This window comes from Bos taurus, chromosome 18 (assembly GCF_002263795.3).
Source record: "Bos taurus isolate L1 Dominette 01449 registration number 42190680 breed Hereford chromosome 18, ARS-UCD2.0, whole genome shotgun sequence".
In the NCBI taxonomy this organism is placed as follows: domain Eukaryota; kingdom Metazoa; phylum Chordata; class Mammalia; order Artiodactyla; family Bovidae; genus Bos; species Bos taurus.
Window position 1 is genome coordinate 22,180,450 of NC_037345.1, and position 27,332 is coordinate 22,207,781.

A 27,332-nucleotide genomic window follows, 5' to 3' on the forward strand; every position below is an offset into this window, starting at 1 on the left:
TTGGTATTTTAGGCAAAGCATTTTTATCAGTAGGCAGCTAAATTAGATTCAGAAAATGTTGTACAGGTCAGGCTATATACCTTTGAGAACACTTTTCTGGTCCATAGGATCTAATTTAGAAGTGCTGGTCTTTTCAGGTATAATTATGTATAATGAAGAACTTCCTGTCATACTTTGACCACCTGAGGAGAAGAGTCAACTCATTGGAAAAGACCCTGATGCTGGAAAAGACTGAAGGCAAAAGGAGAAGAGAGTGGCAGAGGACGAGATGCTTAGATAGCATCACTGACTCAATGGACATGTATTTGAGCAAACTCCGGGAGATAGCAAAGGACAGGGAAGCCTGGTATGCTGCAGCCCATAAAGTTGCAAAAAGTTGGTCAAGACTTGGCAACTGAACACCACCACCAAAAAGAACTTGTTGGTGAATATCATTAGACACTTGTTGGTGAATATCATTAGACATGGGCAGCACATATCTAGTTCAGGTGCTGCTAACTACCCATTCTAGTGCTGTGACAGACATCAATAATCGATCATACCACTCTATCCTGCTGAGCTTAGAGTGATTCACCACCAGACCTCAAAAAAGCTACAGCTGGTAAATTCACTGTGTCCTTTGTAGCTCAGCTGGTAAAGAATCTACATGCAATTCAGGAGACCCCTGTTTGATTCCTGGGTGGGAAGATAGGGAAGGGATAGGCTGGGGAAGGAATAGGCTATCCACTCCAGTATTCTTGGGCTTCCCTGGTGGCTCAGACGGTAAAGAATCAGCCTGCCATGCAGGAGATGTGGGTTTGATCCCTGGGTTGGGAAGGTCCTCTGGAGAAAGGAACAGCTACCCACTCCAGTATTCTAGCCTGGAGAATTCCATGGACTATTCATTCAGTTCATGGAGTTGCAGAGTTGGACACGACTGAATGACTTTCACTTTCTTCTGATATGTAAGGTATTTGTCAACCCTGTTCCAGAGGATTCTCTTTAAAATGTATTTTGGATTAACCCAGAAAATGGCATTGAACTTTTAAACTCTGTGATTTTAAAGAATCTAGCCAGAAATTGCTCTTAACCACAGAGTATTTGAGAAAATAATATCATAAATAACAACAGATAGGACAGAAGGTAAAATCCTGTTCCTATGGCAGTATCAGATTTTAGATTCAAACTTAGGGAATTGAAGACTATCCACAGTTGGATGTGTCCTTAAAAACTTTAGTAGCATTCCTTCTTTGACGACACCTGAACTTGTTTTTCTGGTGTGTCTTTTTTCACCATACCTATGTGAAGTAATGGGAATGAATAGTTATAAAGGGCAGGTCCTTTTTTTCTTTCTCTTTCTGTCCCTGATGCTGGTTTACAGATACTAGATAGAGTGTAAGATGTTCAGAATTTAAGGACTCTGTATTTGAATATATGCCATCTGGGATGCAGGTAACTTTTGGATTGTGTATGTGACATGCTGGATGTGATGCTGCCTAAGTAAAAGGTGTTTTATTCATTTTGATTGCATAAAATGTACATCTTTTGTATTCTGCCCTCTGTGAGTCTAAACTATTCTTGTCTTTCAAGTTTGATCATCTCTAAGAATTTTGTTCTACTTGTTCTAGCCTGCATTGAACCTATCCTTTAGATTTCTTGAATGTTGAGAACTGTGCTAATTCAGCAGTGTCATACTTTATTATTACATTATTTGACTTATTTGCATTTGTTATTCCCCCACCCCCTGCCATAATTAACATTTTCTTTTCCTGTCATCTTGCACAGTAAAGACCATGAATGGTGTGAACTGAGAGAGCATACTATGTTTAAGTAGGCAATTTAGAACAAATGTTCATTGGATGTCATTTATATGCCACTTGTTGTTCAGCTGCTAAGTCATATCCAATTCTTTGCAACCCCATGGACTGTAGCACGCAGGCTTCCCTGTCCTTCAGTATCTACTGGAGTTAGCTCAAAGTCATGGCCATTGAGTCGGTGATGCTATCTAGCCATCTCATCCTCTGTCACCCCTCTCCTTTTGCCTTCAGTCTTTCCTAGCATCAGGATCTTTTCCAGGCTCTTCGCATCAGGTGGCCAGAGTATTCAGCTTCGGCATCAATTCTTCCAATGTGGAGTTCTAAATGTGGATGAAACAGAAAAATGGACCCTGCATTTGAAGACCAGAGTCTAGTGGTTTAAAGTCTAGTGAAGTGTAGTTGCTCAGTCGTGTCCGACTCTTTGCGACCCCATGGACTGTAGCCTACTAGGCTCCTCCGTCTATGGGATTTTCCAGGCAAGAATACTGGAGTGGGTTGCTATTTCCTTCTCCAGGAGATCTTCCCAACCCAGAGATTGAACCCGGGTCTCCCACATTGTAGGCAGATGCTTTACCCTTTGAGCCACCAGGGAAGTCTAGTGGATTAAAGTCTAGTGGAGTTTAAAATGTTCCATTTCTAGTAATCAGTGATGAACATTCACAACTCCGCTGTAAGTAAAGCTCCACTGGGCATAGGTCTTTGTTTCATTTACTGATAAACCCCACGTGCCCAGGTCAGCACGTCGTTTATTGTAACTGCTCAATAAATATTTCTTAGATGAACTTTTACATGTTTTTATGTAGGTGTGGGACAGTTAATGTAGGTGAATCATAGGGTGTGCCTTCTACTTCCTTTACTTGTCTCTCCTGTTTATTCCAGCCATGTAATTCTCTTTCCAGAAAAAATCAGTCTTGAGTTTTCTTCCAGAAATATTATTAATATATGCACATATACACACATATATGTGTATGTGTTTTTTTTTTAATACAAATTATAGCCTATTCCTTTCTTTCTCTTAAAAATATAGGAGATAGTTTTCTATCATTGCATGCCCATATTATTTTTAGTGGCTATATAGTGTTTTTATTGCCTGAACATTTCATATTTTATTAAACCAGAAATTTATTGATGGATGTTGAAGTTATTCTGATCTTTTGCTTTTATAAACAGTGCTCTAGTAAATAGCCTCCTTCAATTTGCAACCTCTGCAAGTAGGAATTTTAGTATACATTTCTAAAAGTGGTATTGTGGAATTCCTACAAATTCAAAGGTTTTTAAAAATAAAAAAAAATTTTTAATAATAAAAACGAGTTACATTTGTAATTTTGATAGGTATTGCAGATAATCTTCCATAGAGAATATGAATGTGCCATTTTGCTCCACTCTTACTAACATTATATTTTATTAAAGTGCTTATTTTTTTCTGATCTAATAGGTGAAAAATATCTATTATGGCTTTGTTTTGTGTGTTTGAACGTCTTTTTATATGTTTACAAACTCCATTTTATGTCTTCTGTCTTTATAACTTTTGCCCATTTTTCTCCTTGATTATTGATATTTATCTTTCTGATGTGTAGAAGTTCTTTATATGGTTAAAAAAAAGTCCCTGGCCAAGCTTGCTTGTTTATATTTCTGTGTTAATTATAGAGTCAGCTTGTCTAGGACCAAACCCAGTGAACTAAAAATCAATCCTGTTGGTATTTTTATTGTGTTTATGTCAAATTTATGGATGACTTAGGGAGAACTGGCATTTCCGTAATGTTTCACCTTATTTCTCAAGAACATAATATGTCTTTGCATTTGTTTGAGTGAGTCATTATGGTGATAAAGGATACTGTCTTAACTTTTTCTATTAACTTTCCGATGTTTTCCTATTAAAATATGTTGGCTTTGAGATAAATCTATATTGTATCATGTAAAGGAACTAGTCACCTATTGCTCTTATTGAGGTTTTTATCATGAAAGGATGTATGTTATCAATTATTTTTGTGTATCTGGTGACTCATGTATTTTTTGTTTGTTTTCATCTATGAATATGATGAATTTTAAGTATTGTTGTTGTTCAGTCACTAAGTCGTGCTCAACTCTTTGCGACCCTGTGGACTGCAGCACGCCAGGCTTCCCTGTCCTTCAGTATCTTCTAGAATTTGCTCAAACTCATGTCCACTGAATCAGTGATGCTGTCTAACCATCTCATCCTCTGCCACCCTCTTTTCCTTTTGCCTTCAATCTTTCCCAGCTTTAGGGTCTTTTCCAGTGTGTTGGCTCTTCCCATCAGGTGGCCAAAGCATTGGATTTCAACTTTAGCATCAATCCTTCCAATGAATATTCAGAGTTGATTTCCTTTAGGATTAACTGGTTTGATCTCCCTGCTGTCCAAGGGACTCTCAAGAGCTTTCTCCAGCACCACTGTTCAAAAGCATCAATTCTTCAGTGTTCAGCCTTCTCCAGCGTCCAACTCGCATATCTGTACATGATTGTTGGAAAAACCGTAACTTTGACTAGATGGACCTTTTTCAGCAAAGTGATGTCTCTGATTTTTAAAATGTTGTCTATGTTTGTCATAGTTTTCATTCCAAGGAGGAAGCATCTTTAATTTTGTGGTTGCAGTCATGTCTGCCGTGATTTTGGAGCCCAAGAAAATAAAATCTGTCACTGCTTCTACTTTTTACCTTCTGTTTGCCGTGAAGGAATGGGACCAGATGCTTGACCTTAGTTTTTTGAATGTTGAGTTTTAAGCCAACTTTTTCATTCTCCTCTTTCACCCTCAAGAGGCTCTTTAGTTCCTCTTCACTTTCTGTCATTGGCATGGTGTCATCTGCATATCTGAGGTTGTTAATATTTCTCCCAGCAATAGACTTTTGCATATTAAATTATCCTTCTACTCCTGAAGTAAGTTCTACTTCGTCATGTTATTCTTGTAAAATGCTGCTGGATTTTGATTCTTTTTCCTTATATAGATCTTCCTCAACTTTCAGTGGGATTATCTCACAATAAACCCATTTTAAGTTGAAAATAGCATAAGTCAAAACTGCATTTAATACACATAACCAGCCAAACATCATTGTTTACCCTAGCCTGCCTTAAACCTGCTTGGAACACTTACATTAGTCTGCAGTTGAGTAGAGTCACCTAACACAAAGTGTATTGTAATAAAGTGCTGAGTATCCCATGTAATTTATTGGATATTGTACTGAAAGTGGAAATTAGGATGATTTGTTTGCATAGTGAGTAGTTACCAGTGTATTGATTCTCCACCCTCCTGATCACGAGGCTCACTTGGAGTGGCTGCTGCCTAGCATCACAACAGTACTTTTCTGCATACTGCTAGCCCCTGATGGGACCAAAATTCAGCATCAAAGTATGGTTGCAACTCAATGCATATTGTTTCACACCATTGTAGAGTTGAAAAATCATTAAGTTGAGCCATAGTTAAGTTGGGGACCGTCTATACTATTAATATATTTAGAAATTATGCATTGGTTTTGGATGTGAGACTGGTGTGTGTGTGTGTGTGTATTGGATTTGATACATATTCTTGTCTTTATGAAAAGAATCTGGACACTTTTTTGTGTTCTTGAACAATTTACAATTTATTGAAATTGCACTCTTCTTAACTGTTTGATAGAATTTTCCTTTGCAACTCTCTAGTCCTGTGTTCCTTGACTTCTTTTATACCTTCTGTGGCTTTTTAAGTCATTCTACCTCTTCTGGGGTCAATTTTGGCCATTCATATTTTCCTAAAAACCTATGCAGATTTTCTGATTTAGTTACATGAAACTGAACAGAATAATCATCTTTAATTTTCTTTGATACCTGCGGTTATTTCCTTACCACTTTCAGATTTTTTTATCAACAAAACAAATTAATGACGTGTTAAAATATTTTAAAGAATGTGTTTTTTTTTAAATGATGCAAATAGAATATATAGTTCACTTATCCATATTTTATTAAAACTTCAGTTATTCTTAAGGTAACTATGAAATTCAGAACTTTAGATGAAACATTCCTGACAACTCTCTTTTCTTTTGACAGGCCCTGAAGAGGAAAGTGAGGACGACCCTCAGCTTGAAGGCAGAGATCCTGATATTTGGCACGTTGGTTTTAAGATCTCGTGGGACATAGAGACACCTGGTTTGGCGATACCCCTTCACCAAGGAGACTGCTATTTTATGCTTGGTAATGCAAGGATCAAAGCTATACTGATGCTCTAGTGTCTTAAGTTTTAGATTATTGGGTACATATTTTGCATATGTCTTTTGAAGTAAACTTTGTAAGTTTTTCATATGATAATGAAGCTTCTACATGTAACTTGATTTTTTTTTTTCTTTTTAAGATACTGCTAATTTTAAAAGTTGCTTTTCTTTTCATTCTTAGTGTTGATGGCGTTCCCCAAAGTACTAACCAGTTTTCAAGATTTTTTTCATCAGAGCTACTAAATCATCTCAATCACCTTATTAATGTGAAGTTTAAAAAAATATGTCCCTGTCTCTGTAGGTTTTTAGTGAAAGTTTTTTCTAGTTTTGAATTTAGTTTCCTCTCAGGAACAGCTGGCCTGACAACACAGCCTCTTCCTCTACTCCCTGCCCCCTACTCCCTCCCAAGTTCCGCTCATTTCCCTCACTTAGTTCTCTGGGAAACAATATTTCAGCCCTGGTCAGCCTTGCTGAAGCTACGAAGTTTGGGGAGTTTGGAGAGCTTCATTTTTTGTTTCTTACTCTAAGTTTTTTTTTGTTTTGTTTATTTTTAGACTTTCTGTTTGCTTTCTGATGCACAGCATGCAAACATTATCCTTTTTTTCCTTACAGAGCCTCTTAGGGTTTATTTTGTCCTTGGCTCTCACTCCTAATTATTTTGGGGTTAATCTCACTCTTACCTGCCTAGGGGAATCTACTCATGTGTTTGGTTTTAGAGCCAGGAACATCAAGGCTCAAACCCAGTGTTTATAATAAGAATTATCTCCCAATAATAGAGTGTCTGTAGAGGGTCCTCTTTGTGCTTCGTAAGTTTCAGGAGATACTGGAAATGGATAACACTTGGTCCTTGCTTTCTAGGAATTATGAGTTTGGGGTAGCCATTCAGTCATGACCTCACTAAATGTTTTCCAAATTTCATTCATTCACACACTAGCTTCAAGTTTCTTGCCATATTCCTGTGCTACCCATACTAGTATTGTTGTTGTTGTTTAGTCAGTAAGTCTAGTCTGACTCTTTGAGACCCCACGGACTGCAGCATGCCAGGCTTCCCTGTCCTTCATTGTTTCCCGGAGTTTGCTCAGATTCATGTCCATGGAGTTGGTGATGCTATCTAACCATCTCATCCTCTGTCATCCCCTTCTCCTTTTGCCTTCAATCTTTCCCTGCATCAGTGTCTTTTCCAGTGAGTTGGCTGTTCCCATCAGGGGGCCAAAGTATTAAAGCTTCAGTTTTAGCATCAGTCAGGGTTGATTTCCTTTAGGATTGACTGATTTGATCTCCTTGCAGTCCATGGGACTCTCAAGAGTCTTCTCCAGCACCACATTATTACTTATGTAATATTTCTCTCTAGATAAACTGTTTTTTTTTTCTTGAACAGAAATGAGTTTATTTTAGGTGATTTTATATCTGAAATGGAAAACCAGTATCACTTAACATAGTTAGAAGAATCGTACAGAGTGAAAGTAAAGTCATCTTAGTATCTGGTGCTTTTGTTTCCTGAAGACTCTGAGACTCAGGCCTGTTCTGTCTTCAGTCACTATTAGGGAGAGGTGTTAACCCAATCATGGTACCAATTTTGGGCTTTCTCCTTTGTGGCAGCAGGAAGATTGGAAGATCATGATGCAGGGAATTACTTTCTCCCAGTGCGATTCAGTAGTAAATTCTTAAATTCTTTTCGTGGAGGAGTCCTGCATTTGTCGCACACTATTCTTCTGTTGTTGTTCAGTCATTAGGTCGTGTCCAACTCTGCGACCCCAGGGACTGTAGCCTGCCAGGCTCCTCTCCTCCACTGTCACCCGGAGTTTGCTCAAATTCATGTCCGTTGAGTTGGTGATGCTGTCTAACCATCTCATCCTCTAAGTAAGCTCCAAATCTCTTGCCTTCTATTTGCATGTTGCTTTCCAGTTTACAGATCAGTTTTGCATAAGCCATCTCAATCAGTCTCCAAACAGTCTTGCTAGGGAGATGGTGCAGGGTATCAATCTGTTTTTAAGTAATTTGCCCAAGGTCACTCAGTTCGTGTGAGGCAGAACAGAGGGCAGTATGTGGTCGCGTGTTTCTTATTCGGTGCTTTTCTTGCTCTCAAAGGGACCATTTAGATTTGATCCCAATTCATTGAAGATGTCGAGGTGGGAATGCTTTTAGGGGTAAAGTCATCTCTTATCTGCCCTGCTCCTGCTTATCTCAGGATTTGAGTTTCTATTCTCAAGTCTTTGCCCCATCGTTGAGCATCATTTATAGGTAAAACAGATTATTATTTCATTTTTTAATATACCACCCAGACGTGGATATTTACCATGAATATAAATAGGTTGTCATTTCAGCCAGTAAATCACTTTCCTTTTGGGTACTCTGAGTTTCTATTAATATTTTGCATCTTTAAAAGAAATGGGAGTCAGAATAGTGCTATTTTAAATAGCTTTATTAACTTTCTATGTATAAAAGTAGTAAATGACATTGTAAAGGTTCAGCTACTTTCCATTTATTTAGTAACATCTCATGTTTTCTTTTCTGATTGAAAAAGCAGTATATGCTCATTGTAGGGAAAAGAAACTCTGAAAAGTATAAAGTGAAAAGAAGAAAATAAAAATCAGGTTCGTGCCTATTTCGGTATATTCCTTTTCAGACTTTTTCAACATGTACATAAATATGTACCTGGAATGGCAGTTGTTGGTGTCTTAGTGACTAAGTCATGTCCGACTCTTCTGTCACCCCATGGACTGTAGCCCCCCAGGCTCCTCTGTCTGTGGGATTTCCCAGGCAAGAATAATGGACTGGGTTGCCGTTTCCTACTCCAGGGGCTCTTCCTGACTCAGGGATCGAACCTGTGTCTTCTGCCTTCTCAGGCGGATTCTTTACCACTGAGCCACCAGGGAAGCCCAGGAATAACAGTAGTATATGAATAACAGCTATGTTTACTGTGGACTAATGACAAGTCAAGCCTTCTGTGAATCTTCTCAGTAACCCTGAGAAGTAGATACCAGCTCTGTTGAGAAAGAAGATCAGGTTAGATTGATGTAGTGACTTAGCCATGGTTACACAGTGGGAAAGAATCATGGATTGAAACTTGTCACTTTAGCCCACCTGTGCTCTGATACCCATGTCAGGCCATCTGGACCCTGTACCTGGAGGCCTTCTGCACCCCTGTCCAGCACTGACCCCTGCTCTGAGCTTCTCTGCCTTACCTGAAGGTTTAAGACTTAATTGTTCAGAAGGGCAGAAAGGAAGGTGACGATGGTGGTCTGTTTGCTTCTTTCTTTTCCAGTTCATTTTTTAAAACTTATTTATCCGTTTATTTATTTTCGGCTTGTTGCTCTATGTGGGCTTTCTCTAGTCGTGGCGAGCAGGGGCTACTCTTCATTGCAGTGCGTGGGCTTCTCATTGTGGCTTCTCTTATTGGAGAGCGCAGGCTCTAGGGCACATGGGCTTCAGCAGTTGGGGCTCCCAGGCTCTCGAGCATGGACTCAGTAGTTGTAGACCATGGGCTTAGTTGCTCCGAAGCATGTGAGATCTTCCCAGATCAGGGATGGAACCAGTGTCCTCTGCATTGCAAGGTGAACTCTTAACCGCTGGACTACCAGGGAAGCCCTCCATTTCTTTTTAAAGTTATGTTTTTCTTGGCTCAGAAATTACATTAAAAATGAAAATATTAAATAATTGCATTGTCCTTTTAACTTATAATGAATATACATTTTTATAATATACATTGGTTCCAGTTAGCTGTTGTAGGTGATAAAGGAAGATAGTTGTCATTTTATAGCAGCTGATATCTGAGACATAACATCTAGTTCTGATTTCCAAACTCCTGCCTTCAGATAAAGGTGAAGTAACTGATAACTTAGTGAACTAGGCCAAACATAGCATGCTGCACCTCAAGTTTGTGCTTGGAATCTGTTTTCTTATTAAGATGTCATATTCGATTTCTAAAATGACTTGTCCCGCATCTTCTCTTAGGCTAAACAAAACAAAAATAAAAGCAACCATGGTGGAAAGCCACCTTTTCTCTTTACTTTTTAAAAGCCAAGGACTCTAAAGAACCCTGTCCCGGGATCCCTGCCCTGTGCTGATACCTGAAATCTGAACTTCATAGCACTTTTGAAAAGGAAACAGTTTAGCTCAATTTATAATAATATATTGGTCTGCAGAGGAAGTGCAGACCAAACCCTGCTGTCTCAAGTCAGTCCTCCAGGGGTGTCTGATGGGGAACGTGCCGGGTGCCTGTAATAAATCCACTGCCTGTGGAATTGAGTGAAGGCCCTGCTGGCAGTGCCTGAGGACACGCTTAACTGGGGTTGTCACGGTTTTACTTTTAAATTGGAATCTTTGCCCTAATCTCAGAGTTAGACATGACCAGATTTGCAAGCAGATTTACAATTTTCACTAATTTTCCAACCAGGACTTCAAAACACACTTAGAGAAGAAAAAAAAAATACACTCTGGTCTTTCTCAGAATGGGATGATTTACTTTGCCACAGATGTTTTCCATAGACTGAAGGCAACTAGGGAGTTAGGGACTTAAAAGTGGCTTGGAGACAAACTGTGGGTTTGTTTTTTGTGTGGAACCGATTATACAGTTCAAGGGACATCAACCAAATCATGTTCATTAAGCCGGAGCCGACTGTAGACGTGGGATGGTTCAGGACAAAGGTGAGTGTTAGATAAACATTTTGGACAAACCTCCTCCCCCCACCCCTTTATTTATTATTTTTCACATATCACTCTTCATGACTCTGTTCTCTCTACTCTCTTTACTTTTGTTTCCTTAAAACCAACTACATCTCATTTTCACATGTCATTATTGTGCCAATTAACTATTTTGAAGCTTCGGTTGCCAAGTAAAAATTGCACGACAAAAAAGAACAGCAATATAAATTGAAATGCACAGTATCTCCTTTTTGGGTTGGCGTTCCCTCACCAGCAGTTTAGGATGGAATAATAGAAAGGCCAGGTGACTTTCAGGTTCAGGGTGGAATAAGAGAAAGGTCAGGTGACGAGCTTCCCTCAGGTTCCCCTCTTGTCTGTGGGCTGTGCGTTGTTAGCACCGCTCTGAGCCTCTGCCTCCAGTGAAAAGCTGGTGCTTCATGACATTTGCTTCCCAGGGTTACTGTGAAGTCAAATAAAAAAGTATAGGGGACCTGTTTATAGGGCAGGGATAGAGACGCAGATGCAGAGTGGACTTGTGGACACAACGGGGAAGGAGAGGCTGGGATGAATTGAGAAAGTAGCACTGAAATGTATACACTGCTGCTGCTGCTGCTGCTGCTAAGTCACTTCAGTCGTGTCCGACTCTGTGCGACCCCATAGACGGCAGCCCACCAAGCTCCCTCGTCCCTGGGATTCTCCAAGCAACAACACTGGAGTGGGCTGCCATTTCCTTCTCCAATGCATGAAAGTGAAAAGTGAAAGTGAAGTCATCCAGTCGTATCCGACTGTTAGCCACCCCACAGACTGCAGCCTACCAAGCTCCTCCATCCATGGGATTTTCCAGGCAAGAGTACTGGAGCGGGGTGCCACTGCCTTCTCCGAAATGTAAACTCTACCATGTGTGAAATAGATAGCTAGTGGGAAGTTGCTCTATAGCACATAGAGTCAGCTCAGGGCTCTGTGATGACCTAGAGGGGTGGGAGGGAGATTCAAGAGGGAGGGACACGTGTATACGTTTGGCTGATTCACTTTGTTATATGGCAGAAACCAATACAACATTGTAAAGCAGTTATTCTCCAATTAAAAAGAAATTTAAAAAGAAGTATCGAGACTTCCCTTGGTGGTCTAGTGGTTAAGACTGAGCTTCCAATGCAGGGGACCTGCGTTCAAGTCAATCCCTGGTTGGGGAGCTAAGCTCTCACATGCTATGTGGCAACAACAACAACAACAACAAAATATTAAAAGAAATGTAAAACATTTTTTAAACAGAGAAAGTTTATGGAAAGCGCTTTCTGAATTACAACTTGAACATGAGGACTCGTTATGAAGACCGGGACCTGGGTCATGGTGTATTGGAGAACCAGTGAGGGGAGGCTGCCAGAAGAGTGCTGAGTGCTGGGTTCTTACCTCGCTCCATGCCCTGAGCTTGGCCGGCTTTGCACCTAATCGTTCCATGTATATATTTCTGTAGCCACATAAAGGAACTACAAGGAAGGGAAATCTCCCCAGTTGATTCTTGCGGCTGGGAAGAGTTGCCATCTGGCCATTGTTGAATCAGAGCTCTGTGGTAACCGCAATCTTGCCTTGGTGGGGGTCACATTTACTTATAGAGCCTGACCCGTGGTTTTCTCCTTGATGAGGTTCACCTTCTCTGAAATACCTATGGCTTCGAGCAGCCAGAGCTGGTGCACTGTGAGCGTTTGATGTGGTGTAACCTGAAAATGTGCCATGCATCTACTTCGGGAGTCAACACGAGCAGCGGAGTTGGAGTTTGTAGCTCTGTGAGCAGGAAGAACAGAGGCCTCTAGGAGTTTAAAAGTCTCTTGACTGGGGCTCTTCGGGGGCTTCCCGTGGAGACCATGGTAGCTTTGTAAATCCTCCAGGTGTCTGTCAGTCCTGCCCTGTCTTAGACCTTTTGTTCATAGGAAAAGGCTTGTGTTATTTTTTCCTCTGACCCCTTTCCCTCCCTCCTCCAACCTCTGACTGACCAGCTGAAGCAAAAAAGACCTCTAATATATGGCTTAATCATAAATTCTAAATAATTATACTTTATTACCTCTCATGGGTCTTGAAATGTAGGTGCTACATTCTGCTTTCTGCCGAGGCAAGGGAATAATACAGAAACAGTAGTAAATTATAACTTCAGGCTGCAGTCGTAAGCTTGAGGAATTGCCATTTAAGTGGAAAGTGCTTGAACAGCCCAATGAGCAGCTGTCATGTCTATTTTCACTCTGAAACGTAGGAACATGACAGTATAGTTTCCGCTGCTTGTCCAATGTGAACTTAGCATGTTCTCCTTCCCTGCTCGGCAACCGCAGTATCTGCTTCTTGCTGTTCACTTTTTTTTGCACGGTTGAGGATGTGTCTCTCCTGAAACTTTTTGCTCTAAAATATGCCCCTAAATGCTGACATTTTCAAACTTGGGGTTTCTGACTTGATATCCCTGGTGGCTCAGATGGTAAAGAATCTGCTGCAATGCAGGAGACCCAGATTTGATCCCTGGGTAGGGAAGATCCCCTGGAGAAGGAAATGGCAGCCCACTCCAGTATTCTTGCCTGAGAAATCCCATGGATTTCTGCAGTCTATGGGATAGCAAAGAGTTGGGCATGACTGAGCAACTAACACATACTTTACACACCAGATTTTTTGGTCTTCAGACAAATTGGGGAGAGGACAAGGCCAGTGTCATAGGCTCTGAGAATAGGAACCTGAGTGTGTTCCTACGTCCTTGGAAGGATCTGCCATTTTCTTATCATATCTAGTCTTTTTGTTTATTTCTGTAGTATTTCTGTTGTGAACTTTACTTGAAGTATATGTGATGAGTACCTCCTGAGGGCCAGGCACTGAGCTGGAGGCTTTGATATATTTTATTTATTTATCATAACAAACCTGTGAGGTGTGTAATCGTCCCCTTCTAGTCACCTTTTTTTTTTTTTCCCCAGAAAAGAAAATTGATGGGAATGGACTGCTAGTGGGTAGTATATGGTTTCTTTTAGGAGTATGAAAATACTCTCAAATTAGTTTATGATGATGGTTGCACAATTCTGTGAATGCACTAAAATGCAGTGAGTTGTATATTTTCAATGAGTGAATTATTTGATACGTGAATTGTATCTCCATAAAGCTCCATAAAGTGAAAATGTTAGTTGCTCAGTCGTGTCTGACTCTTTGTGACCCCATAGACTGTAGCCCACCAGGCTCCTCTGTCCATGGGATTCTCCAAGCAAGGATACTGGTATGGGTTGCCATTTTCTGCTCCAGGGGATCTTCCCGACCCAGGGATCGAACCCAGGTCTCCTGCGTTGCAGGCAGATTCTTTGCCGCCTGAGCCACCAGCACCAGGAAGCAGGTATGTGAACTGTATCTCCATAAAGCTCCATAATGGAGAAGGCAGTGGCACCCCACTCCAGTACTCTTGCCTGGAAAATCCCATGGGCGGAGGAGCCTGGTGGGCTGTAGTTCGTGGGGTCGCTAAGAGTCAGACATGACTGAGCGACTTCACTTTCACTTTTCACTTTCCTGCATTGGAGAAGGAAATGGCAACCCACTCCAGTGTTCTTGCCTGGAGAATCCCAGGGACGGGGGACCCTGGTGGGCTGCTGTCTATAGGGTCGCACAGAGTCGGACACGACTGAAGTGACTTAGCAGCAGCAGCAAAGCTCCATAAAACCCCATTTTAAAAAGGAAATTGAAGCTCAGAGAGGTAAAATCACTTGCTTGAGGTGACATATCTAGTGAAGCTTATGTTTAAGTCCAGATTTTTCTGAGACCAAACCTATTCTTTCTTCCATGGAACTATGCTAGCTCTACTAATTATATCGTTGTGGAATCTTTTTCTTTAAAAGTGTGGGAAAAGAATATTAGTTGACCAACTAATAGATGAATACATATATATTCTCACTGTTAAGGATTCAGATAATATGGAAGTGCATAGAATAAAATGTAGAGGTACTCTTTTATCTTCTGTCTGTTCCTTTTATAAGCATTAACATAAATAGTTATGTAGATATATTTATGTTACGGCTGCTTTTTTAAAAAACACAAATGGGACAGTACAGTATTGTGTTAGTTGAGTACCTAGGCTTTGTTGGACTTAGGAACTAATTGGCCTTCAGATTGTACTCTCAGAACAAAACTCATTTGTATGTAGGGGACTTATTGTGTGTTAGTAGGTACATATGTGTATGTGTGTATGTGTGTGTATACTACTTAGTTTTTTTAACTTAATAATATGTCCTGGAGATTTTTTTCATGTCAGTACCTCATCCATATTATTGTTGGTATTATAATAAAAATAATATATGTACTAGGAAATAAAAATTTAAACAGTGGAGGTTGATCTAAAATGGAAAGGGAAAAAAAAAATAAATAAAAAATAAAATGGAAAGGGGGAAACTTTGCCACCTACCCCCAAGTTCCATTTCTTAGATGTAACTACTTTTCACTGTATTCACATTTTATTCCTTAGGCGATTCTTTCCTGCTTAACTGTTAAAATATCTTTAATACTTCAGTTTTTTCATTTAACAACTTTAAGGCCTGTCAGTCTTTCATGAAGAAAAATGTGGGATTGGCTCTCTTACACTCTCAACTCTTCCTAACTTTTGTCACTTGATGTTTATTTTTAAGTTTTTTTTTCTCTTAATTGATCAACTTTATACCAAGACATAGATGCTCTCACTTGACTTCTGGTATTTCAGCCATGTCATTGCTGTCATATTTTTGAACTATATAATGTTTACAGGCTCATCTGTAATTTTGATGAGGGGACCATGCTTTCTCTGTATGTCGACAGTGTACAGTGTGTGTTATTAATTGTGCTTATGTGTGTGTTATTAATTGTAGAACCAAATGGAGTGACTGGACTCCTGCGTAGAAGGTCTCATCCACTGTAATCACTAAACTTACATCAGTTGAAAGAACATGCTGCAAATGTCAGGTCAAGATTTCCGACCTCACCAAAAGCTCAGGCTCGAGCTGCCTTATTGAGGTGGTTTTGTGTTCGAGCCATGGCTTTCTTGTTGCTTAGTTCTCCCTCTCTCCCTGGCGTTCATCACTGCCTTTCTCTGTCTTTACTGACTGGAGAGTCATGCCATGGTGCTGGCTCGATGCTATTAGATGTTGCATCGTATGACTTAGTTAATGTTTTGATAAACACTGCCTTCTTCAAACACATCTGACACAGTTTTACTGAGATTGCTTCTCATTGCACTCCTAGGAGAATTCCGTTGTCACTCAGGTCCTGTGTCTTCGTTCTTTTTCTGGAATTTTCTAAGAATGCCTTCTGACTACTATATTTTAGATTCCCCAAAATGTGTACCCTCTCCAGGACCCACCACAGTACTTTGAACATGGTAGGTGCTTTAATAAATATTGAATCAATGAGTGAAATTCCTCTTCATTCATGGCAGTATAGGCAAAAGGAAATATTTATTCTATCCTTAAAAGCTCCTGGCTGGAAAAGGTTTTGAAGACCCCTGCCAAAACAGATGGCCATTCATCTTATATTCTGGGATCTCTAGAGACAGCTTTTAGAATCTTCCATGACAGTCTATTCCTTCAGTGACCCATGCTTTACTTCCTTATAACTAATCCAGATAACAATGTGGCATCATAGAATTTTCCAAATGACACAGTGTCTGGATCAATTTGTACGTTCTCTTTCACGTTTTTTTTTTTTTTTATAAGAACACCATCAAAGGTAAAAAAAAAAAAAAAAAGTGCCTATGTGTTTTTTTTTTTAAGCTGAGGATGAATAATAATATTACTATGAATTATGAAGACCTTTTAATCTCTTATGGTTCATTCAATCAGTCATGTGGTATTGAGATAATTCTCTATACGGGTTGGGTAGCTGGAGTGTTCCTCGTTGAGTGGCAGTCTCTCTCTCTGTCTCTTTTTAAATATTTATTTATTTACTTTTGGCTCTGTCGGGTTTCAGTTGCAGCATGTGGGATCTCTCATTGGCTTGCTGGCTCTTCATTGCAGCGTTGGCTCTCTGGTTGTGGAGCTTGGGCTTCGTTGCCCCACAGCATGTGAGATCTTAGTTCCGTAGCCAGCGATCGAAAGGAGTCTCCTGCATTGGACGGTGTATTCTTAACTACTGGACCACCAGGGAAGTCCCTGGCTGGCAGTCTTCCTATGCCCTCTTTGGCTATTGGGTTCTCTCTACAGCATAATTCATAAAAGTACAGGCTATGGGAAGGAATTTTTCAGGCTTTTAATTTGATTGCATATACTGTGTATGCTCTTTGCTCCTTCTGTAAAAACAGTGGGAGAATGACCATGAATGAAACCTTTAAAAAAATTTATTTATTTAATTGATTTTTGTTGACTGAGCTCAGGACTAGACCAGGAATGAATCTGACTTTTCTTGAATCAGTCAGTTCCTGCAGCAGATTTCAAGCCCAATGTCCTCATTGGGCTTCCTTGGTGGCTCAATGGTAAAGAATCCGCCTGCAATGCAGGAGACAAAAGAGACACAGGTTTGATCCCTGGATGGGGAAGATGTCCTGGACAAGGAAATGGCAACCCTCTCCAGTATTCTTGCCTAGAGAATCCCATGGACAGAGGAGCCTGGCAGGCTGTAGTCCGTGGGGTTGCAAGAGTTGGACATGATTTAGCGACTAAGCCACCGCCACTACTGTGCTGGCACTATCTATACCCCCATTAAACTGTCTCTGTGGAATAATTCTTCTAGGCCCAATAAACATTTCAACTTTTTTTTTTTTTTTTTTTGACACAGTTCGAGGCTTTCAGGATCTTAGTTCTCCAACGATTTCTGGACACGGCATCAAAAGTGCCAGGAAATTTCCTACAAATTTTAAAAAGGTATAAATTATCGTCCTTAGTTCATTATAGTGACTTTGTTCTAAAACTGATCCTGGCATACCTCTTTCCCCTTACATTTTCATATTGTTCCCTCCACCTAGTTATATTTTCTCCTTCATTCTAGGTACACGTATAACTCACCTATTTAGGGTTGACATTAAAAAAATTTAATAGCCACAGTGACAGTGACACCAGCCATTCAGTATGGTTGCCATAACTCTCTTTCCCTCCAGACTGTAGCAATTGATATAGCAGTCTTATGTCACCTATTAGAGCTAAGGTTTTTCAGAGCCACTATTAATTGTATTTCTGTACTGTGCACAGCACTTAGTGCCTTGTACAGAATAGGAACTTGCCGAGTATCTGGAGAGAACAGCCTTATTTCCTCCCTAAGTATTAGCCAGAAACCTTATCTTGGGCTTCTGTGGGGGCTCAGGTGGTAAAGAATCTGCCTGCAATGCAGGAGACCAGGGTTCAATCCCTGGGTCAGGAAGATGCCCTGGAGAAGGTAATGGCAACCCACTCCAGAATTCTTGCCTAGAGAATTACATGGACAGAAGAGTCTGGTAGGCTGTAGTCCATGGAGTCACAAAGAGCTGGACATGACTGAGCAACTAACACTTTTGCTTTTTTTTAAAAAAAAACTATCTTCAATTGCCAATGGAAAATCAGATATTGAAATAGGAGTGACTAAAGAAAGTAGTCAAAAGGTGTTTGAAGGAACAGAACTGAAAAGTTTAAGTGGCTATTCCAGTTTCATTCATTAGCTTTACTTGGAAGTTCTGGGGCCTGGAGTTCACTGGAGCAGTGGCTTTGTATATACAAAGTGGGAAGAGAAGAGACTTCATTCAAGTTTTCTGTTAACCTAACCTTCTCATCTCTCCATTTCCATGATCCCCTCTGCCCTTCTGTCTCATGGGAAGAGTTGCTACCAGGATGAGAAAAGGCAGCCCTTCCTAAAGTGGGATTAAAGTTCCTTTTGCTGATTTAGAAATCAAGAATGAATGATTAACCTCAAGAATGTATTCTCTTCTCAGCCCAACAATAAAATAAGCATTCCATAAAAGTTAATCTTAGAAAACAAAGAGAGAGAAAGGTGTGTACCCTGAGGTCATCTTCACCTCTGTACTTGTTTCTATAAAAGAGTTTTCAGTCCCCTGGAAAATACACTGCAAAAGATGTATAAAACGAACCAAAGCTCTTATTGCCCTTACTGATTTCAGTGTTCTTTCATTTCTTTTTGGGGAATGAATATCTCTTTTCTGAGGACCTCTTCATTGAGCATTCCCTTTTGCATTTAAAAAAGTCATCATACTTACTGTTTTATTTTTTATTGTTAAGTACAAAAGTAATAATGTATGCTATCCAGTCAAAGATGCTGTGAAGGACTTCTCTGGTGGTCCCATGGTTAAGGATCTACCTGCCAGTGCAGCGGACATGGGTTCCATCCCTGGTCCAGGAAAATCCCACATTCCACAGGGCACCTAAGCCCCTGTGCCACAACTGTGAAGCCTGCGCTCTAGAGCCCGTGAGCCACAACTACTAAATCCGTGAGCTGAAGCTACTTAAATCTGCACCCTAGAGTCCGTGCTCTGCAAAAGAGAAGCCACCACAATGAGTAGCCCATGCACTGCAACTAGAGAAAGCCTGTGTGCAGCGATGAAGACCCACCCAGCCAAATTTAAATGTATAAATAAAAGAAAAAACCAACTCCCCAAAAAACAATCAATTTTAAGATGTGCTCTAAATTCAGAGATGCTAAAAATGAAATATTAGAATTGATGCTCACTGTAAAGAATTTGTAAACTATAAGAAAGTGTAAATTGGATAACAAAAATACATCACATAATGTGACCACACAGAGCTAGCAACATTCATAACTATTTGATGTGATTCCTTCTTGCATTTTTTTCCTATACCTGGGAAAATATGTTTTCCCAAATATGGGAAAATTAATATCAGATTATATGGTATTAGATATAATGTTAATATGATATTAATATCATTAGATATGATGTTTAGAAAATTAATATATTAGATATGTTTGGGAATACCAGGCCACCTTACCTGTCTCCTGAGAATCCTGTATGCAAGTCAAGAAGCAACAGTTAGAACCGGACATGGAACACCAGACTGGTTCAAAATTGAGAAAGGTGTGCATCAAGCCTGTATATTGTCACCTTCCTTATTTAACTTATATGCAGAGTACATCATGTGAAATGCCAGGCTGAATGAATCACAAGCTGGAATCAAGATTGCTGGGAGAAATATCAACAATCTCAGATATGCAGATGATACCACTCTAATGGCAGAGAGCAAAGTGGAACGTAAGAGCTTCTTGATAAAGGTGAAAGAGAGTTAAAAAGCTGGCTTAAAACTCAGCACTCAAAAAACAGATCATGGCATCCAGTCCCATCACTTCATGGCAAATAGATGGGAAACAATGGAAACAGCAACACTCTTTATTTTCTTGGGCTCCAAAATCACTGCAGATGGTGACTGCAGCCATGAAATTAAAAGACGCTTGCTCCTTGGAAGGAAAGCTATGACAAACCTAGACAGTGTATTAAAAAGCAGAGACATTACTTTGCCGGTAAAGGTGAACATTGTCAAAGCTAAAGTTTTTCCAGTAGTCATGTATGGCTGTGAGAGTTGGACCATAAAGAAGGCTGAGTGTTGAATAATTGATGCCTTCGATTTGTGATGCTAGCAAAGACACTTGAGAGTCCCTTGGACTGCAAGGAGATCAAACCAGTCAATCCTAAAGGAAATCAAGCTTGAATATTCATTGGAAGGACTGATGCTGAAGCTGAAGGTCTAATACTTTAGCCACCTGATGTGAAGAGCTGACTCGTTGGGAAAGATCCTGATGCTAGGAACGATTGAAGGCAAGAGGAGACGGGAACAACAGAGGATGAGATGGTTGGATTGTATTACCAACTCAATGGACGTGGGTTTGAGCAAACTCCAGGAGACAGTGAAGGACAGGGAAGCCTGGTGTGCTACAGTCTATGGGGTCACAGAGTCGGACACGACTGAGCAGCTGAACAACAGCAACAACAATAATGTGTTATATCTTGTTTTTTTCCCAATAATTTTTTGTCTTTTTTCTCCAATGCTTATATATCTTGAATATTTTTCCTTATTAAATATTCCTCGAAAATGTGATTTTAAAAAATGGCTTAAATAGGAGTCCTCTACTTTTGTCATGCCATTTATTACCAGTGCCTTGGTATCAAGTATATCTCTCTGGTGAACATCTTTGTACCTAATCTTTATCTGCACCTATAGTTATTTCTCTAGGAAGAGTTACTAGAAGTGAGCCACCTGAGTAAGGATGAGAGTGTTGATAGGTAAAGACTGTACATATTGCATGGTTAGACTGTTCTTCAGAATGTTCTCAGTTTGCCTTCCTACCTACAGTGTATGAAATGTGTTTATCAGTTCCTTTTACCAACCTACCTTATTGCGCCCTAGGCAACACCAGGCATTACAGTTAAAAATGTTTTCTCCAATTTAATGAGTGAAAATAACATGCTGTCGTTTTAAAGTACACTTACTTGTTGATGATGTTGAACACTTTCCGTGTTTTCATGGCCATTTGTATTCTTCTTTCTATTACTATTTATTAGCTGATCATCTTTTGCCCATTTTTCTGTTGACATATTATTGACATGCATCTTGATGCTCACTTTATTCACCTCTTCTGTTCTTTTACTGGGCATTAAAAAAAAACAAACATACTCTTTAAAATTTTTGACTTAGATTTTTTTAAACAATTCTTAAAAAAAAAAAAAAATTTTTTTTTTTTTTTAATTTTTGACCCTGCTGCACAGCATGTTGGAGATGGCAATGGCACCCCACTGCAGTACTCTTGCCTGGAAAATCCCATGGACGGAGGAGCCTGGTAGGCTGCAGTCCATGGGGTCGCTAAATGTAGGACACGACTGACCGAGTTCACTTTCACTTTTCATTTTCATGCATTGGAGAAGGAAATGGCAACCCACTCCAGTGTTCTTGCCTGGAGGATCCCAGGGATGGGGGAGCCTGGTGGGCTGCCGTCTATGGGGTCTCATAGAGTCGGACGTGACTGAAGCGACTTAGCAGCAGCAGCAGCAGCACAGCATATGGGATCTTAGTTCCTGATCCAGGGATCAAACCCATGCCCCTTGCATTGGAAGCCTAAGGTCTTAACCACTGGCCTACCAGGGAAGTCCCTAAAATAAATTTTAATATAGAAAATTTTTTAGATGAAGTGTACTTACTTTCATTTATTATTAATTATGTTCTTATTTCATCACTAAGTCATGTCCAACTCTTTGTGACCCCATGAACTGTAGTCCACCAGACTCCTCTGTCCATGGAGTTTTCCAGGCAGGAATACCTGAATGGGTTGCCATTCCCTTCTCCAGGGAATCTTCCCGACCCAGGGATTGAACTGGGGTCTCCTACATTGGCAGGCAGATTCTTTACCATTGAGCCACCATGGAAGCTCATTAATTATACTAGCATTGAATTAAATAGCCGTATTAAAATTATTTAACAACTTGTATGTTCCCTGCTAGTCTTTTTATATTGTGGTTTTAATTATTTTGATTGCCATCTTGTCAGCTAAAGTATAGGTTCTAACTGTTTGATGAAGGCTAATGATAGGGAAATGGTGGTAGTGTGTTTTCTGAGTCTTTGCATTGTTTGAGTGTGACTTACTGTACCTACATGTATTCATATCTCCTTTAATGGCTATCGGAATCTTGAGTAAGGAGGTTTCCACCTTAAAGCTCTATAGATATTGTTCCCTTGACCTCTAATATTTGATGTTAAGGAGATACCTGAAATCATCTCCATTTTGATCCTATTATAGCAAGTTGTGCTTTTTCTTTGGACATTTTTCGTATTTTGTATTTAATTTTTGAATGGAAAATGTTTATGCACTTGGTTAGCCATTTTGTAGTACAGACTCAGGCCTTTTTACAACTTTGGAAAATATTCTTCTGTTATTTCTTTGATTATTCTTTCATTGTTCTATTTTCTGCTTTCTAAGATTTCTGTTCTATCTCTTTTGGCTAAATCTGCCCCTCATCTCTTATCTTTTTCTGTCACTAATTTTTGTTTTCTGTCTGAGTTCTGGGAGAATTTCTTGAGTTCCCATTCACTTGGGTGATTTGGTTTTTCTGCAGCATGCATTCTGTTGTGTAGTCAGGCTCTTATTGTTTTAAATGAAGGCAGACTTACTAAAAAAACAAATCAGCCCCAAGCAGCCTTTCCTGATCTCATGCTGTTCCATCTTCATGATTACTTTGCCCCATTATTACAGGTGCAGTGCCTTCTTGAGTCAAGTGGCTTCTTGAAAAATTGAGACTTTTATGAAAATTTTTTCTGACCATTTGAGTAACACTTTTTCAGAAGAGGCAGTTTCTGTCAAACTGGTTCCTTTCCTTAGAACTATAGTAATTTTGCCCGAGTTTAGTAATTTTTTCCTTGCCTGTTTTTCCTTATAGAAAGAAGACTAGCACCAGCTAAGAGGCAACTTGGTGTTAAGACTGGTTCTATGAAAACTTAGTACAGATTCCTGGCTAAATACTTCACCTGAAGGCAGAAAATGCACCTTTGCAGGGTCAGATGAGAGACTTGATGAACTGGAGCGCACTGAATAACTTGTTTTTGTCTTTGGGTGGTATGGATGCTCACGGTATGAGCAAACACGGGCAGCTTTTGGACTGGGGATCGAACCCTTACCCCCTGCCTTGGATGGGGAGATCTGAACCACTGGCCTGCCAGGGAAGTCCTGGTATTTTTTCCTAATTGAAGTATAATTGATTTATAGTACAGTGCTACCTTTCTTTAATCTCATTCCTCTTATACTGTATCCAGCAGAGTTGCTTGTAATTTCTGGCATATTGAGCACCTTTCTCTGATATTGAGCACTGAAAGGAGTCTTCATTTTTTTGATATTTCTTTGATGGTCTCATTGAGAATCTAGGAATGGGGTAGGTAGAGGTCTGGGTCTGTACTGTCGTCTCATCAGGAATACTCCCTTCCCCCCTTCCATTGGCTATTAAATTCTGAAAATGTCCTCAGTCATGGATGTCCCCACATCTAGGAAAAATAAGGTCATAAATATTAAGATTGAGGGATGAGAATGGACAGGTGAGTAAGAATGAAAAGCTTCAGTGATTGTGTGAAAGTGGGAAGATTGGATTTCAGTATTGGGCTTATTTAGCTCTGGAGTGCCTTTAGCAAAGCTCCTGATTGTTACTTTAAGAAATTTGGGGACGCAGTAGCCCCTGGTGAAACACTGGACAACAAAACCAAGAAAATAAGGGCTGGGTTACATTTAGGGTGACCAGCTGTCCCAGTTTGTCTGGGTAGGGGAGAGGATCTCAGGATTCGGGACTTTGTATTAAAGCCAGGAAAGTACTGGGCATGAACTGATCACCCTAGCGTGAATTATGCCTTTGCATCTGTGGTCTCTTATATGAGATGAGATTTCATGCTACAGTGAATGTCCAGCGTTCTCTCCTTCCACTGATAGAGCAAGCAGCATTTAGCCTGCAAAGAGTGAGAGCTCTTTTTCCATTTGTTTTGTTGAATAAATTCTACAAACTCTAATTGCTCCTGAGTATAGTCAGTTTTTTTAGCTGTTTTCTGAGATAACTCTGGCAAATAGGCATTCTTTAATGTTTTCTTTCTAAAAATTATTAGGATTAGTCTTTAAAGCTGGGGGCATCTTTAGTACATCCTTTGAGATGTACAATCCATGAGGTTTGAGCCACGTTCATAGATTTAGAGTTTGAGACAAATTAGAAGTCCCACAGTGAAAATACAGGGTTCTTTCTAAAAGTCATAAAGGACTAGAGACATTTGGGAGCAATTTCAAAAGAGTCGTTTGATTAGAGAGTTGCCAAGGATTTAAAGAAAGGCACACACCCCGGACTGTTACTTCTAATGTTGTGTTTGCCACTTGGTCTTCCTTCTTAAGTGCCTTTGAGCTGCCCGTCAGCGGAACAAAAGCTCTTAAGAAATCTGTCTGTTAAGATGATTTTCTCCCTCCTTGTGATATCTTTAGAGCCCACTGTTAATAGCCGGGGAGTAATGAGGCTTTTATTTGGATAGGTGAGAATGGCATCTGTATATTTCTTAGAAATTGTTTCAGTCCTTTATGGGCATCTGGCCTGGGGAAACTCCTGCAACCCCTGCTTTTTGTTTTTGTTCGGCTTTGAATCCCCCTTCAGACAAAATAGTTCAGATCAACTAGAAATTCTCAGGTGTGTCCTTAACTGAAATCCTCAGAGGGCAAATTGAAGAGAGAAGGGTCATCCAGTCGTCTTCAGGCCGTAAGCCACACTTAAAAAAATTTTTTTTAATTTAATTTTAATTTTTTAAATTGGAGGATAATTGCTTTACAGTATGTTAGTTTCTACTGTACAGCAAAGTGAATCAGTTTATCAGTTATATATATATATTCCTTTCCCATTTAGGTCACCACAAAGCATTGAGTAGAATTCCTTATGCTGTATGGTAGGTTCTCATTAGTTATCTATTGTATCATATATCTGTTATTTCTCTGTGTTACTTTTTGGGTGAATGCTGGTTATGGCCAATTTTATTTATTGGTGTCTGATTTTGTTATACTCTTTTAAGTAGTGTTGGACTTTGCTCTAGTGAGTAATTAAATTATTTGGAATAAGTTGGATTCTTTTGAGGCTTGCTTTTAAGCTTTTAGGTGGATCTTGGGCAGCCTTTCATATAGGACTTGTTTAACCTTACTACTAAGATTATGCTTTTGTAAAGACTCTTATCTGGGCCTTGCCAGGCAGTGCAGTGGTGAAGAATCCACCTGCAAATACAGAAGATGCAAGAGACACCGGTTAGTTCCCTGGGTCGGAAAGATCCCCTGGAGGAGGAAGTGGCAGCCTGCTCTAGTATTCTTGCCTGGAGAATCCCATGGACAGAGGAGCCTGGCGGGCTACAGTCCATGGGGTCGTGAAGAGTTGGTCATGACTGAGCGACTGAGGACACGAACACAAAGACTCTATCTATTATTGTCTCAGATAGTAGGAGCCATTCTGGCCGCTGAGAACACGGTGTTCTTGGCCTAATGTGAGCCTGAGGTTTCTGGAGCTTCTTTTCCTACAGCTTTCTGGAGCTTCTTTTCCTGCTTGGAGCAAGTTTTCATTCACATATGCACAGTTTAGTGTGGAGTCAAAGACTGGAAGGAACCCTTCTGCAGATGTCTCCTTGATCTCTCCCTGCGCAAGTTCTTCTATTGCAGTATTCTGCCTTACAGATCTCTGCTCCCTGGTCTTCCTACTCTTTGTCTTCACAACTCAGCAGGAAGGAAAGCTGAACACTCAGAATTCTGACTTCTCCCTCCCTACTCTGTGGCTCTGAAACTGTTTCCAGCTGGAAAGCCAGGCAATTGTAGGGCTCACCTATTTAATTTCTCTTGTATTTGGGGTTATGTCATGCTCTGTCTTCCTGTGTTTTATAGTTGTATAAGGCAAGAAGGTCAACCTTGTCATCATTCTCAGTGCTCATCACTTAGTTGTGTCTGACTCTTTGCAACCCCATGGACTGTAGCCCGCCAGGCTCCTGTGTCCATGGGGTTTTCCAGGCAAGAATACTGAGTGGGTTGCCATTTCCTTCTCCAGAGGATCTTCCCCACCCAGGGATTGAACCTGTATTGCCTGTGTCTCCTGCGTTGGTTGATGAATTCTTTGCCACCTGGGAAGCCCATCCTTGTCATGACTACTCCCTAAGATCCATGAACAAATGTCCTGCAATTGTCATTTTGTGTTTCCTCTCTTAGGTTTAGAGGAAATTTTATAGGTTGTTTTTGCTGACATGTAGTTGGTCTTTGCCTCCTAATTTAAATCATTGTCTTTCTTGGTATCTTCCTAAGAAGTCTTTGTCGCTTATGTAGGAAGTCATGTGTTGCCAGGGACAGTCTGGTTCTCTTCTTATTAACAGAGGAATAGAAGCAATGCTCTAAGCAGAGGTGATACAGATTTTTGCCTCACATGTGGCATCATTTCATAGAATACACAAGAACTTGGCCATTGAATTTTCTCCAATTGCATGTGGTTTCAGGCATATTCTTTAGCTGATGAATTCACCACCTACTCCATTCTTGGGTCATGAATCTGTAGGCTTGAATTCTGTTCTGAGAGCCAAAGCATTGCAACGTGCTGAGTTGGTTGGTTTGCTGCCTGGAAAATTGTTAGGGCAAAATTGATACTTTGATTGGGGAGGGCAGGAGGCAGATTTTCAGATGAAAGATGTTCAATTCCAAAGAATACAAAAGAATTTTGGCTTATTCATAAAGCATGAGTAGAATTAGATGTATAATGAAAAAGAGAAGTTCAACCCATAAATAGTGGTGAGTGGGTATCATAAGACTACAGGTAAGTAGGGTGACCATATAGCCTGTTGGCTAAGTACAGTGCTGGTTTACGCCTGTTGTCCTAAAGTAATTATTAATCACATCCCCTTTCTCTATTGAAAGTGTCGTGGTTTTTGATGGCTTTACACCACAATGGTTTTATACCATATGACTATATATATATATATATATATATATATATATGCACACATATATGTATATCTGCTGCTACTGCTGCTAAGTCACTTCAGTCGTATCTGACTCTATGTGATCCCATAGACGGCAGCTCACCAGGCTCCCCCGTCCCTGGGATTCCTTCTCCAATGCATGAAAGTGAAAAGTGAAAGTGAACTCGGTCAGTCGTGTCCTACATTTAGCGACCCCATGGACTACAGCCTACCAGGCTCCTCCATCCATGGGATTTTCCAGGCAAGAGTACTGGAGTGGGGTGCCATCGCCTTCTCTGATATATCTATCTATCTAT

The 27,332-nt window shown here is 40.2% G+C and overlaps 1 protein-coding gene across 6 annotated transcripts in view; it reads left to right on the forward strand.

Annotated features, from left to right (window-relative positions):
* Positions 1-27,332, forward strand: part of FTO (FTO alpha-ketoglutarate dependent dioxygenase) — a 423,982-nt gene that overhangs the window by 139,957 nt on the left and 256,693 nt on the right. For all 6 annotated transcript variants that reach the window (XM_059876983.1, XM_010814570.4, XM_059876984.1 and 3 more), the window contains one exon: positions 5,832-5,975. In XM_059876983.1, coding sequence (XP_059732966.1) covers positions 5,832-5,975 — 144 coding nt within the window. The remainder of the gene's footprint in view (positions 1-5,831; positions 5,976-27,332) is intronic.